The sequence below is a fragment of the Capsicum annuum genome, chromosome 2, assembly GCF_002878395.1.
Source record: "Capsicum annuum cultivar UCD-10X-F1 chromosome 2, UCD10Xv1.1, whole genome shotgun sequence".
NCBI classification, from domain to species: Eukaryota; Viridiplantae; Streptophyta; class Magnoliopsida; order Solanales; family Solanaceae; genus Capsicum; species Capsicum annuum.
This window is the reverse complement of record NC_061112.1, coordinates 100,723,440-100,736,283: the sequence shown is the minus strand read 5'-3', so window position 1 is coordinate 100,736,283 and position 12,844 is coordinate 100,723,440. Positions and strand designations below refer to the sequence as shown.

General features: G+C 34.4%; 1 protein-coding gene across 1 annotated transcript; it reads left to right on the top strand.

The window, feature by feature from the left end:
• The first annotated feature begins 486 nt into the window (after positions 1 to 486).
• On the top strand, positions 487 to 4,779 carry LOC107858814 (MYB-like transcription factor EOBII). Its single transcript, XM_016703603.2, has 3 exons — positions 487 to 1,026; positions 1,440 to 1,569; positions 4,220 to 4,779. The coding sequence occupies exons 1-3, from the start codon at positions 891 to 893 to the stop codon at positions 4,542 to 4,544; spliced, it is 591 nt and encodes a 196-aa protein (XP_016559089.1). The 5' UTR covers positions 487 to 890; the 3' UTR covers positions 4,545 to 4,779.
• Positions 4,780 to 12,844: the final 8,065 nt, after the last annotated feature.

Below are 12,844 nucleotides of genomic sequence, written 5' to 3'. Positions count from 1 at the left end.
CTAAAGCCCTAAGACTTATCGGGCCAGATTAGTTACAAGGGCCGGATCGGCCCGACCCACTTGAGACCCTTACTTTATATACAGCTTTTAAGAACCATATTTTCATTTACTTTCTTATTTTACAATTTTAGTATGATCTTTTCTCCATCAAACCAATTATTAGTTTTATATATATGCATTAATCCACTTTTTCTGTATATTTTAATATGCTCATTTTAATTTATGTGACATAGTTTGATTTGGAAAGAAGTTTCAGAAAAAAGTAAGAAAAATTTAAAACTTGTGGTCTTAAACATCTGATCGTTAGATTTGTGTAATTATAGAATTCTTGAAACCTGGGTCTTAAAAAATCCATGATATTTTTGTAACTAGAAAAACCTATTATTAAGGATAAAATGAGAATTTCAAGTTAAAGCATTTTCAAACTTAAAAATGTATTATTTTTTAATAAGCAGTGACATAAATTTGAGACGATAAATACTACTTAAACAATATTGTTCTAGAATTGCGCGGTGCTGGCTGGGAGGTACATAACGTGAACATGCATGGCCACATCAATAGCTGTCATGTATGCCCGCATATATAGTTTTAAGCCTATTATTACAACTGTACATTAAGCAGTTTGAATATTATTACAATTTTATAATAAAGTTAGGTTAAAAGCTCTCATATGTCACTCTGCTTAAAGACTAAATTATTACCAGAAAATTTTATTTTAGCCACCTCCTATAAATATCTGTCCAACCACATTAGTTCCTTGTCACAAAGTACCACATATCTCCACTCCTATCTCAATCTCATCTTCCTCTCTCCACCTTTTTTTCTTTCTTCTCTTCATTTTTTTTTTTTTTTTTTTTTTACAAAAAAGTTCATTTAAGAAATAAAAAGAGATGGATAAAAGACCATGCAACTCTCAAGATGCTGAAGTGAGGAAAGGACCTTGGACTATGGAAGAAGATTTGATTCTCATTAACTACATTGCTAATCATGGTGAAGGTGTTTGGAACTCCCTAGCTAAATCTGCTGGTAATTATTTTCTTTACTTTGTAAATGAAACCCTAGATATCAAAAAAGAAATATTAAAAATTATTTTTATTACCTAAAAAAAAGGGAGGGGAAAAGAGGGGGATGAGATGTTATGGTATAGGCCATAGGGTTTCAACGTTTCACCTCAACTGTGAAAGACAGAGAGCTCACCAACTTAACTAGCCTCAACACCTCCCACTCCCATCCGATATTAAAAAGAATTAAAAGTTATTTTTACTACATCAAGAGAGAGGAAGGGGTAAAGTGCGATGAGATGCTACACTAGTGATAGGGTTTGAGAATAAGCTCACTAAGTGAACTAGCCTTCAACACCTCCGATATTATTTTTGTTACATGTACAAACGTTTTTGTTTAATAAAATATTGTCCACCTCTCTCTTATTTCTTCTTTAGGTCTCAAACGTACCGGAAAAAGTTGTCGGCTCCGGTGGCTTAATTATCTCCGGCCTGATGTCCGGAGGGGCAATATTACACCTGAAGAGCAACTTTTGATTATGGAGCTGCATGCTAAGTGGGGAAACAAGTGAGTATTATTATTATTCCAAAGACTAATTAAAGAGTACACATAAAGTAACAAAAATCATTGCAAAAGAAAATTAAATGTGTGGAATTCTGTACATCAAGTATTGGATTCTCCCATGTGTTTTTATTGTTAGAGTTGACAAAGAGAGCCACTCCACGTCTGTTCATAGTACTAGATTTGGAATGAGAGATGAGATGGAACATTTAAAACGTGACATATAGTATATCTTTATGGTCACGTACCGAAGAACATCTTAGAATTTAAACGTGGGGAATATAATCTATAGTTTGATTTTCCTTCTATCTTTATTTTTTTTTTTGAACAAAAAATTCTTCTTCCAAAACATCTCATATCTACTTTATATCTTCCATGAATAAAACTTAAAAAGATGCATACAATTTTTTTTCCTTTGTTAAACTTATTTTTGAGATCTCTTATCTAGCTATATATACTAAAGAAACTAATACTTATAATAAGGATTTTTCCCTCGATAATTTTTCTACCCATCAAGAAGCAAATCATGTTAAAATACTTTTTTTTCTCAAAGATAAGGAGCATTTTGTGTTATTTTCTATTTTTAGGTGAGGGATGTTATTATTTTTAAAACCATTTTTAGGCTTAACTAAGAGAATTTAAAGCTAAATATGATGAAAGGTACGTAATCTGTGTGATGATTTGATTAACTAACTTACGTAAAGTGATAAGAAAGTCAGTTCCACAATTATTAGTAATTAAATTATGCTTTAAGAAGAACATAGCAGTATTTCTTTTTAATTTCTTTTTCTTTCTTTCCTTTTTTTTTTTTTTATAAAGTTTGGAGAAGGGAAAGGGGAAAATAGGAGGGGATTACAGGCTGGAGAATCGATAAAAAATTTGAGATTTGAGAGGAGTTGAAAGCCACTTAACTCGTTGGAGAGGACCACCAACTAGTAACTTTCTCACCAATAAGATGAAATTCAAATAACTAGTCAACTAAATTACTAAAATTCTCCTGGATGTTAGTATTTCGTTTTCAAAACTAAACATAAAAAAGGGACAGTGATGAGACAAGGATTCGGTATTACATAATAGCAGTAGATATAAAACACGTTGTGAAAGAGAGCCAGAAAGATAGAATTTTTCCATTTTAAGAAGAACCAATTTCATTTCACTCACATGTCAATGACTTTTGTTATCCCACCTCCACCTTGTAACTTGTATGTATGAAATTGACAGCTAGCTTATTTTTAGTTTTGACACTTACAAGATAATGGGCCCTTTTTCCGCACAATACTAGTATCTAACTTGTATACTAATATTTACCATGTTGAAAATAATAATATAATTGAATTATTAAAAGTATACTTCTATATGAAAATTTCAACTCCTATTAATTAAGATTATTGAAGGTATAAATATGTGAATACAAATGTGTCAACTTCAACGTTTTAAACTTTTTGATGGGATGAACATACAATACAATATGATATAATAGCCGTCAGAGGTCTTTGGTTCGAGTGTCACTGTCACTTTTTATCGAAAAGAAATAAGCATGTGCTTTTGACTCATAAAAAGAAAAAGATAACTCACACGTAAGGGGCATAACTCAACCAAAGTATATTCAGTTTAAACTTTTAAATAAGATAGTTCACATTTCAGTAAAAGCTATGACCACGTTCCTTCTTGTTTGTGCATGCTTAAAGAAAAAACATATATACAAAAAGAAGACACTAGCTTGGCGTAGTATTTTTTTTTTTCTGTGTTTGTGTGTGGAGGATTTGATGGCTGGCTGTGCATACAAATGTGACAATTATCAACATCGAAAATATTTTTATGATATAGGACTTAGGAGCAATAGTTTTTATAGGTGTAACATATTTATAAAACATATCATATAATGTGGCTAGTGACAGTGTATAACGTTACCAAAAATTTAGTTGCCGTGGATTGAGCATTGCAATGACTTGTGAATTCTTCCTAGCTCATCACTCTCTTCAACTTGTGGAAATTTTGGAAACGTTATATTGGAGTGAGTAAAGGAAGTAAGTATGTGTGTTTCTCAAGTATCAACGTTTTTATTGAGTTGAGTTTAAATATAAATAGGAGAAGGGGGCGTGCAAATGGGACTCATGAATTCCAACCATAGAACGTGACAAAGTATCTTTTTCATCAACTACAAAACGTGATTGAAATACTTTCAGATGGAAAAACTAACCTGTAATCTAACTTTGTGGGCCATCAGCTTACCGACATATTAAGGAACGACTACTTCACATTATCTCATCATAAATATTGGTGCAGTATGTATGCTAGATATAATTATTGTTTTTACAACCTAGCAAAGTACATTTCGATCAGTCTCATGTTGTAGTTAACATATATCTTCTTCTTTTTTGTGTTAATAACATATACATAGTTATGTAAGGAAACTTATATTTCTGGTAAGGTATATCCCGACGGATCAATTTCCATCTGCGTAGTGTCAAAAATTATCAAATTCTGACTATTTTCAGATGGAATGTGCCGTCAGAATTAGGCGGATTTCTAGTAGTGAGTTGATAATAGTACTAGAATCTAGGTCAGAATCAACTGAATCCATTATATATATATATATCATGAGCATTCGTCATAAAGACACTAACTCAAAATTCTGGATTGGCGTTTGGTCCAGGTGGTCGAAAATTGCGAAGCATTTACCTGGAAGAACAGATAACGAGATAAAGAACTATTGGAGGACTAGGATTCAGAAGCATATTAAGCAACCAGAGAACGTGAATGGACAAGGAACTTCAGAGCAAAATATTGACCATCAAGAAGGAAGCAGTAGCCAAATGTCTTCTGCTGGTCAAGTAGATACCATAGAGACATACTCTCCAACTTCATACAATGGAAATATGGACGCTAATTTTCAAGCCCCTAATTTTCTCACTGAAACAAATGACAATATGTGGAGCATGGAGGATATCTGGTCTATGCAGTTGCTCCATGGAGATTAAGTATGTTTGGAATATTTAATTTAAGTAATTAAACCTTAGATTGAACCAACTTAGTATGTATTATCAAAAAAGCTGCTAGATATACAGCTAGCCTATATATAGTGCTAAAATTCTGCATAATTTGAGTTCCCAAGTGTTCTCTGTGTAATATGATGAACTCTTATGTAACCCTGTTCATATTGTTATTAATATATAGATTCGATTAACGTATAGTCGAGTCATTCTGCAACTTGAACACATGACCTACAATATTTTATACATATTCTTTTTACCACTATACTACAAGTTTCCCTTGTGTTATTGGAAGCAACAATAATTAATATATACTCCATTCGTCCCATTTTACTTATCCCAATCGGAGGGATGACACTTATCTAATCCATCAATTTAGCGCTTTTCGAAGCTTTCTAGTTAATGTACTAAAGCAACATCATGATCAAGCAACAATGATTATGTGTCTTAATCTGACATCTAAAATCTAATCCGACATTAACTGACTTAAAAAGAGAGAGAGAGGGAGTTACAGTGTACTTGTAGTTAATCATTAGAAGAAAGTGCATCTCACCAACTACTAATCTAATTAAGCTAAGTACTTTGTAATTTTTATATAAGAAATTAAGTCTGTTTGACAACGATAGCAAGTGATTAGACAGCTGAAATGCTACTTCATTATATTATGGGGTTTGGTGCTTTCACAATTTCTTGGAATATTAATCATCCATGCAAATTTTACCTAAAATCCATCGTTAGCGTAAAGAATTTTTTAAATACAACCATTAGCAGAATTTTTTTTAATACAACCAATAGCATTCAACTTGTTACAACAAGTTATACATTTGTCTCATCTTTATTTTACTAATGTCACTTCATATTGATAGTTATTTTTATTTACTTTTAATATGAACCATGATGATGTAAATAATTTCTTGTAAGGAAAAGACATCAAATGCATTTTAATTGTTTTGAAAAGTTGATTTCACACTTAAACTGATCTAGCAACATTATATCAGAAAAGACATCAAATATATTTTGATTGTCTCTAAAAGTTGATTTCACACTTATTAATGTAAATCTAACATCAGATAAATTTGAATTTGAATGTAACATCGATTTTCATATGCATTAGAAAGAGATGTGCGCATGCATGACAAGAATATGATGAGGCATGTACGTACACACATAAAAATAAAATATTCATGTTCCAGCATATACCGAACTAAATTAATGAGAAATGGACAGATGGAAAGGCAATATAGCTATTTTTGGAAAATGCATTTTTTGCTTTCCATATTTAACCATATTTGTGCATGGCCTTGCATGTTTGAAGTTGGACGTAAGCCTAACTCATGAGTCCTCCAAGGGAAGTCTTCACATGGTCCCTATAGAATCACCATCTACCTTTTTTCATCATACTAATTAATTCATCTTTTTGAATTATTGACAACTTTATTTCCCTAATGTAAAGCAAAGGGTCAACTTCCGAAACAACCCTATTTTAGTATTTAATTTCATTAACTATTCATAACTTAGGGTAATTAGGCCATGATCCTTGTTTAGGAAGGTTGGGTATAGTTATCGTGTTATGTCATGTCATTGTCTCATTGGGATGCAATGTAAACAGATTTAATTGTCTAAGTTCTTTAATTGCTTTTGTCAATTAGTGTAGAGCTTTTCCAATTAGATATATGGCTGGGAGTAGAAGATGAATTTGCTTTGTGGATCCCCTTCCACCATGCATATATTATCTTCATTTAATATATGCATATATTATCTTTCATTTAATATATGCATATATTATCTTTCATTTAATTCACTACTAGAAATAAGATTTTTTCCAACACTTGCACTCATTTTTCACAAACTAAAACACTAGGAAGCTTTCTAATTTTCTTCTTGAGAAAATACTACTATTATTTTCTTTTCTCATTGATTCAATCAAAATATCTGTGGTAATAGCCATTGGATATTTTTCAATGGCAATAAGGAGGAAAATAGAGTTTTTTAGTAGTGTTTATCAGGTAATTAATGGTAAAATTGATAACCCGTAGGCTGGGTTAGTAAATAGGTTAAACAAAAAGGACATTTCGGTACAATATAACTTTCGCTATTAGAGAGTTTGAAAAATAACCAGACGACAAGCTGTCACGATCCGAATCGAGGCCCTGGCCATGACGGGCATCTCGAACCAAGAAGGCCCGAGAGACCCCTTAGCATGCTATCATAAGCATAATACATACATAAATCAAAGTGCGGAAGATATAATGAAATTAAGGAAATCTGAAAATCAAATTATGTCAATAATGTTATGACAATACAATAACCAAATCTCATCTACGTCTACGAAGCCTCTAGTGAATACTAATAGTCTTGGCCGGGACAAGGCCATCGGCTGTACCATAAACTGAAAGAGGTCAACATATGAATAAGTGTCTTTCAAAAGATGGATGGCTCACCAACTCTGTCATTATTCCAAATGTTCTACTAATGTGATAAATCAAGAGACTGTACCTCAGAACCTATATTATAAGGGTCAATACTTGAAAAGTACTGGCATGCAGAACTAACCAAAAATAAGTATATTTCATGTAAAATAATCGAGAGCATTATGACAACCATTTATCATATTATATCAAAAAACGCATGGGCATAATTCAAAGGCTTGAAAATATTCTTGTAAATCATGAACTCAACTCTTTGCTTTAGTTCTGAGCTAGATGATACACCATACAACTTAATACCCATGGGCTATATGGGTCCGCCATTAACTCGTCGGCAAAACACGATTTCGAGCAATGAGTTATCTGAACTTGTACCTTCTTCGGAAAACCATCTATCTCTCTTTAAGCCCAATTTTAACCTCTTAAAATCATACCTTATGCTTATGAAAAACTCATTTGTTATTCCGTTGAGGGCATATCATAATCGGGTATCATCATACCTAGACTTGCAAGCCATATCATATCATAAAAAATCCATAGCCCATCTCATTCAAAAATATGTTAATGACTACCAAAAGATTTAAACATCATATGAGAGTTCTTATTTCAAGTAACACATGAAACATATGCAAAACACTCTTTTTACAATACTTTAACATGTGGTGGTCAATTCTTACATAAAACACATGCAATTTCTTCATAGGGATACAAAAGCCTTTAGCACGAGAAATACCCCTTTGAAAACATGTAAATCAACAATGCGTAAAAGTTAAAAAGGGGTTTAAAACTCAAGAACTATCATCAATCATAAAACAACTCCAAACATTAGTCACACGTAAATCTCATGATCAAAATGGGGACTTACAGTTTATGCTCTCAAACTCAATTTACAATTCATAACATGTTAAGACCCAAAATTTTATCATGGGGAAAGGAAATTTCTCAAATCGTACTCATAAAATGCTTTTCGAAACTCATACCATATATGCACATTATTACAACTCAAGTCTATAAAAAAAAATGATAAATGCATACTTTCATCAAAATAGGTTCATGATGCATGTTGTTAAATCGATTTCCAAAACCCTTTACATATACGTAATTATATATCTTTAGAACTTGTAAAAACGATAAACTTACGCCCATAAGATTTAGGATAGTCCGACATACCTTTTGACGAAGAAAAAATCAAAGAGAACGTAGAAAAATTGGACCCGCGAAGCTTGAATTCCTCAAACCCTAGGTAGTTTCTTCTTTCTTTCTTAAGAATGATGATTAGGGACTTGGTGAGGTGATATAACATGTTTTAATACCCCATATTTGTCCATAAAGGATTGGGAATAATTTAGGAGGGTGAAAAGACCCTTTTGCCCTTAAAATAACTCAAAATGGAATACTTTTGATGCTTGGGAAAGGCTTGATGGAGCAAGGTCAAAGCAAACCATAGGGTTTCCAGTACAAGGCCAAAGTAAACCTCAGGGTTTGGGGTCTAAGGCCAAAACGGACCTGAGACAGTGTCTCACTAAAACACTCATAACTTTTGATTAGAACTCAGATTGATGAACGACCACTTGTGTTGGAAAGAAGACTCAAAGAGCTTTAATTTGATATATTATAGGCCACACAAATCCTTAGAGTAATTGTCACTGGAAGTTGACCCAAGAAAAATCATCGATTAAAACTCAACCGATAAGAAAGTGCTCAACTTAACTTTGAGCTAGGAGACTTCTATGACGTATACTCATCTCCAAAGACGTTCTCACACTAAAGAACTATTATTCACACTTATTCCTAACTAGAAACCATTAAGTTTTGGTCTATATACGTCAAAAAGATGGTTCAACTTTAGCCCAAAAGTGTGAGGCATTACACAAGCATACAAAATGTGTAAGTTGAGTAATAATTACTACAATAATAATAAGGATGACCAAAGTTAAAGGTCTAAACAACATAAATCTCACTACTATAGGAGGCTAGGAGTTATTTACTCCCTCTCATAAATTTTTAATATTATATAAATATCCCATTAAACAGTGATGTGGATACATTATATAGTAATAATACATGGTTAGTCGCGGATACAGACATGACCCAACCGGAGGCCTTGTCATAATGGGCATCCCAAGTTTGACCAGGACCGAAGACTACCCTGTTACCTAACCCAACCTCCAGTCGTCTGCTGTAAGTTGGCTGGATTCTAAAGTTTTAACAAGATAGCATAACTATCCAATTCTAGACTTTGGGATAGGTTTATAATCGAGAACGGCTCAATCGAGTCCAACTGCCTAAACCCATCCGACCACCAAACCAAACCAGAAACCAATCAACCAAATAATAACTAAACCAAGTTCCATAACATAACATAACATAAAAGGTTGGAACAACCAACAATACCGTCCAAGGGTGTCAGCCCCAATACCAATGTCAATACTAAGGCTTACACCTATATCGATCCTGACCATACCAACCCATAGTAGTTCCACAAAATCCTCTTACCACAAGAATACAAAAATCCAATTGGGATATGCCCCCAACCATAGCCAAAACCAATATTCATAAGTAAACAAAAATGTATGAAAATATCCATGAAATGGAGCCTTCCGAAAGATGAAAGCTCGCCACTTCAATCCAATAGTTGATCCCGAATGACTGATAGCTAAGCAGGAGGAGAACGGCTGGTTTCTGCATCGCTTGGGGATACAGTCGCCCGAAGACGGGTTAGTGGGTGAAAGCTAGCATGAACTTAGGATAAGGATAAAGTAATGCCATTTAGTAAAACCAAGTAAACCATCCATACGCATACAAACCATATATATATATACATATAAAACCATGCAAGGAAAGGGACCCGAGCTTAGCATGCAATTCAAACCCTTAACCTGGGAATGTGAAGCTTAATCGTCCTTAACCACCCATGGGCTATATGGTCTAGTGTAACCCCCTAAAAGAACCCTGGTACGTATAGCTGCACGAAACAGAGATAACATAAGAGTAGGGTATTCCCAAGTACACTTCGCTCTCCATGATACATATGTACATTATACTTAGAAATTCCCTTGTACCTCATGAGTATCATATATGATCGCCATGGACAACCCCTTATGTTGGTATATATGAGTTTCTGGTGTTCGGCTGTTGGACTCCCACCTTCACGGTTAGCTATCACACCCCGCCATCCTTGCACAATTAAAACTAATTTCCATCCAACCAATTCATTATTAACTAAGGCTATAATTAGTGGTATCATCATACTGACTATAACTTGCAAGTATTGTCCTTAGCCAAACCATTAGAGATCAAGGGGGTCCATGTACCCATAAATCACATTACAATGTTAGCTTGGGGGAGTCCCATGTACCCCACAAGTGTTACAATATTATGATTACTTAGGGGATTTCATTGTACCCCACAAGTGTGTTTATTGAACCAAATCATTCCATTTAACTATTTCAAACTACTTAAACCATTTAGGGTTCCATTACCAAACCATACCATGCATTAGTTTTCATTAAAAGTCCAACAATATAGTAAAAGCATTATCATAGGCATTTTATCAAACATATTGGCGGCATAGTATTTTCCAAACCAATTTCAATTACTAATTAACCATTCTCATGCAACCAAGTATCCAAACCACTATTAAAACATTGTGAATACATAATTTAAACATGGAAAAAACATAACCAAGAATTTATAACCAAAACCCCAAATAGATATTTGAAAATCAAAACCATACAGTAATCATGCCATAAAAACATTATATAAAATCATGCCTTTAGTTGGAACTAAAAATGAGGGAAGATAACATGCCTTATACAAAGAACATGAAGACAAATCACCAACACAAGCCCCAAATTGACCACCTTAATGAAACCCTAGCCTTTCATCATCCAATAGCTCTTGAGAGAATTTTAGAGTGTTTAAGAGAAGTTTTTAAGTCTTAAACAATAGAATAATAGGGTAAATAACCTCCCAATAGGAATATAAGTCGCGGGGCCTTATTAGGTTAAGTGGGAAAATGTCCAAATTGCCCTCACTTAAACTCCCAAAAATCTCATTAGGTGGGTACGACAATCCATACCAGTTGTACCCTCTAATACGAGTGGTACCCACCACTCGTACCCAAGGCCACCTTCTTTGGACCCAACACTATCCAAAGTATGACTCAACCCCAAACTATGTCGTATCTAAGTGTACAACTAGTACCTTTAGCCCGTACCCCTGGCAAAATAGAATCCCAAAAGGATTAAACACTGTCCACTATACGAGTCCATGGCACGACTCGTACCCTAGCTTACAGCTCATAGTGAGCCACTCGTAATAAGATCTAACTTAAGTTACCAAGTCTAAGATTAAGTCAAGGGGAAAACCAAAACAAATGACTCGTATCTACCAATATGACTCGTACCGCCCAAGTAGTATCCATTTTAGTAACCAATTCCACCCTATCAATCCAACACTGTTGAGCATATGATTACCCTATACAACTCGTACCCTAGCATACGACTAACCCACCTATCGTAAACTGCCCAGAAACTAGAAAACCAAAAATCCAAAAAAATTTCTAAGGTTCAGGAACCCAAGGTATTTTAGTCTCTCTCACTGGGAATATTTATCCTTGAATGACGGATAAGGTAGTACGTGTACGACTTACACCCCTTAGATGCCTCTACCTTTACCTTTAAGACAAAATAAAGATGCAAGGAAATCAACCTTTCCTTTAACAAACTAAAAAATAAAGATGTGTTCAAGACACATACCTTCCGTATGAATATCCAAAGAAAAAAACAAATGCAGATACTTGGACCTCATGTCCGCTTCTGCTTCTCACGTAGCCTCTTCCACCTTGGGGTTCCACTATAGAACCTTAACCGAGGACACATCCTTGGTCCGCAACCGATGAACCTACCAATCTAATATCTATATCGGGATCTCCTCATAAGACAGAGAATCCGAGATACCCAACCCTTCTAAAGAATCAACTGAAGAAGGATCACCAAGACACTTTCTCAACATAGAGACATGAAATATCGAATGAATGGAGCTCAAACTAGAAGGCAACTCCAATTCATAAGAAACATTACTAACCCTCCGTAAAATCACATAAGGACCAACTCACCTGAGACTGAGCTTCCCCTTCTTTATAAATTAACTTACTTCCTTCATGGGAAACACCTTGAGGAACACCTTATCCCCAACCTCAAACTCCAAGTCTCTATATCTAAAATCTGCATAGGAATTTTGGCGACTATAGGCAGCCTTAAGCCTATCCCGAATTACCTCACCTTTTTATAGCCTGATGAACCAAATCTGGACCAAACAAGTCCGCCTAACCAAGCTCAAACCAACCAATAGAAGATATGCACCTCCTACCATACAATGCCTCAAAATGGGCTATATCAATACTAGAATGGTATTTATTGTTGTAAGCAAACTCTACCAAAGGTAGATGCTCAACCTAATTGCCACCATATCAACCACACACGCTTGAAGCATATTTTTTAGCGTCTAAATGGTCCTTTCTGCCTACCTATCCATCTGCAGGTGGAAAGCAGTACTCAAACTAACCTTAGTACCCAACCCTTTTTGGAAAGACCGCCAGAAATGTAATAAATATTGCGTACCAAAATTAGAAATAATTGAAACAGGTACCTTATGCAGCTTTACAACCTTCTGAATATACAACTTTGCATAATCCTCCACCGAAAAGGTAGTCCTCACTGGTAAGAAGTGAGCAAACTTTGTCATCTTATCCATGATGACTGAAATCAAATCTAATTAGTTTCGTGATAGAGAAAGATCGGTAACAAAACCCATTTTGATCACCTCATATTTCTATTTTGGCAATTCTATTTCTTGATA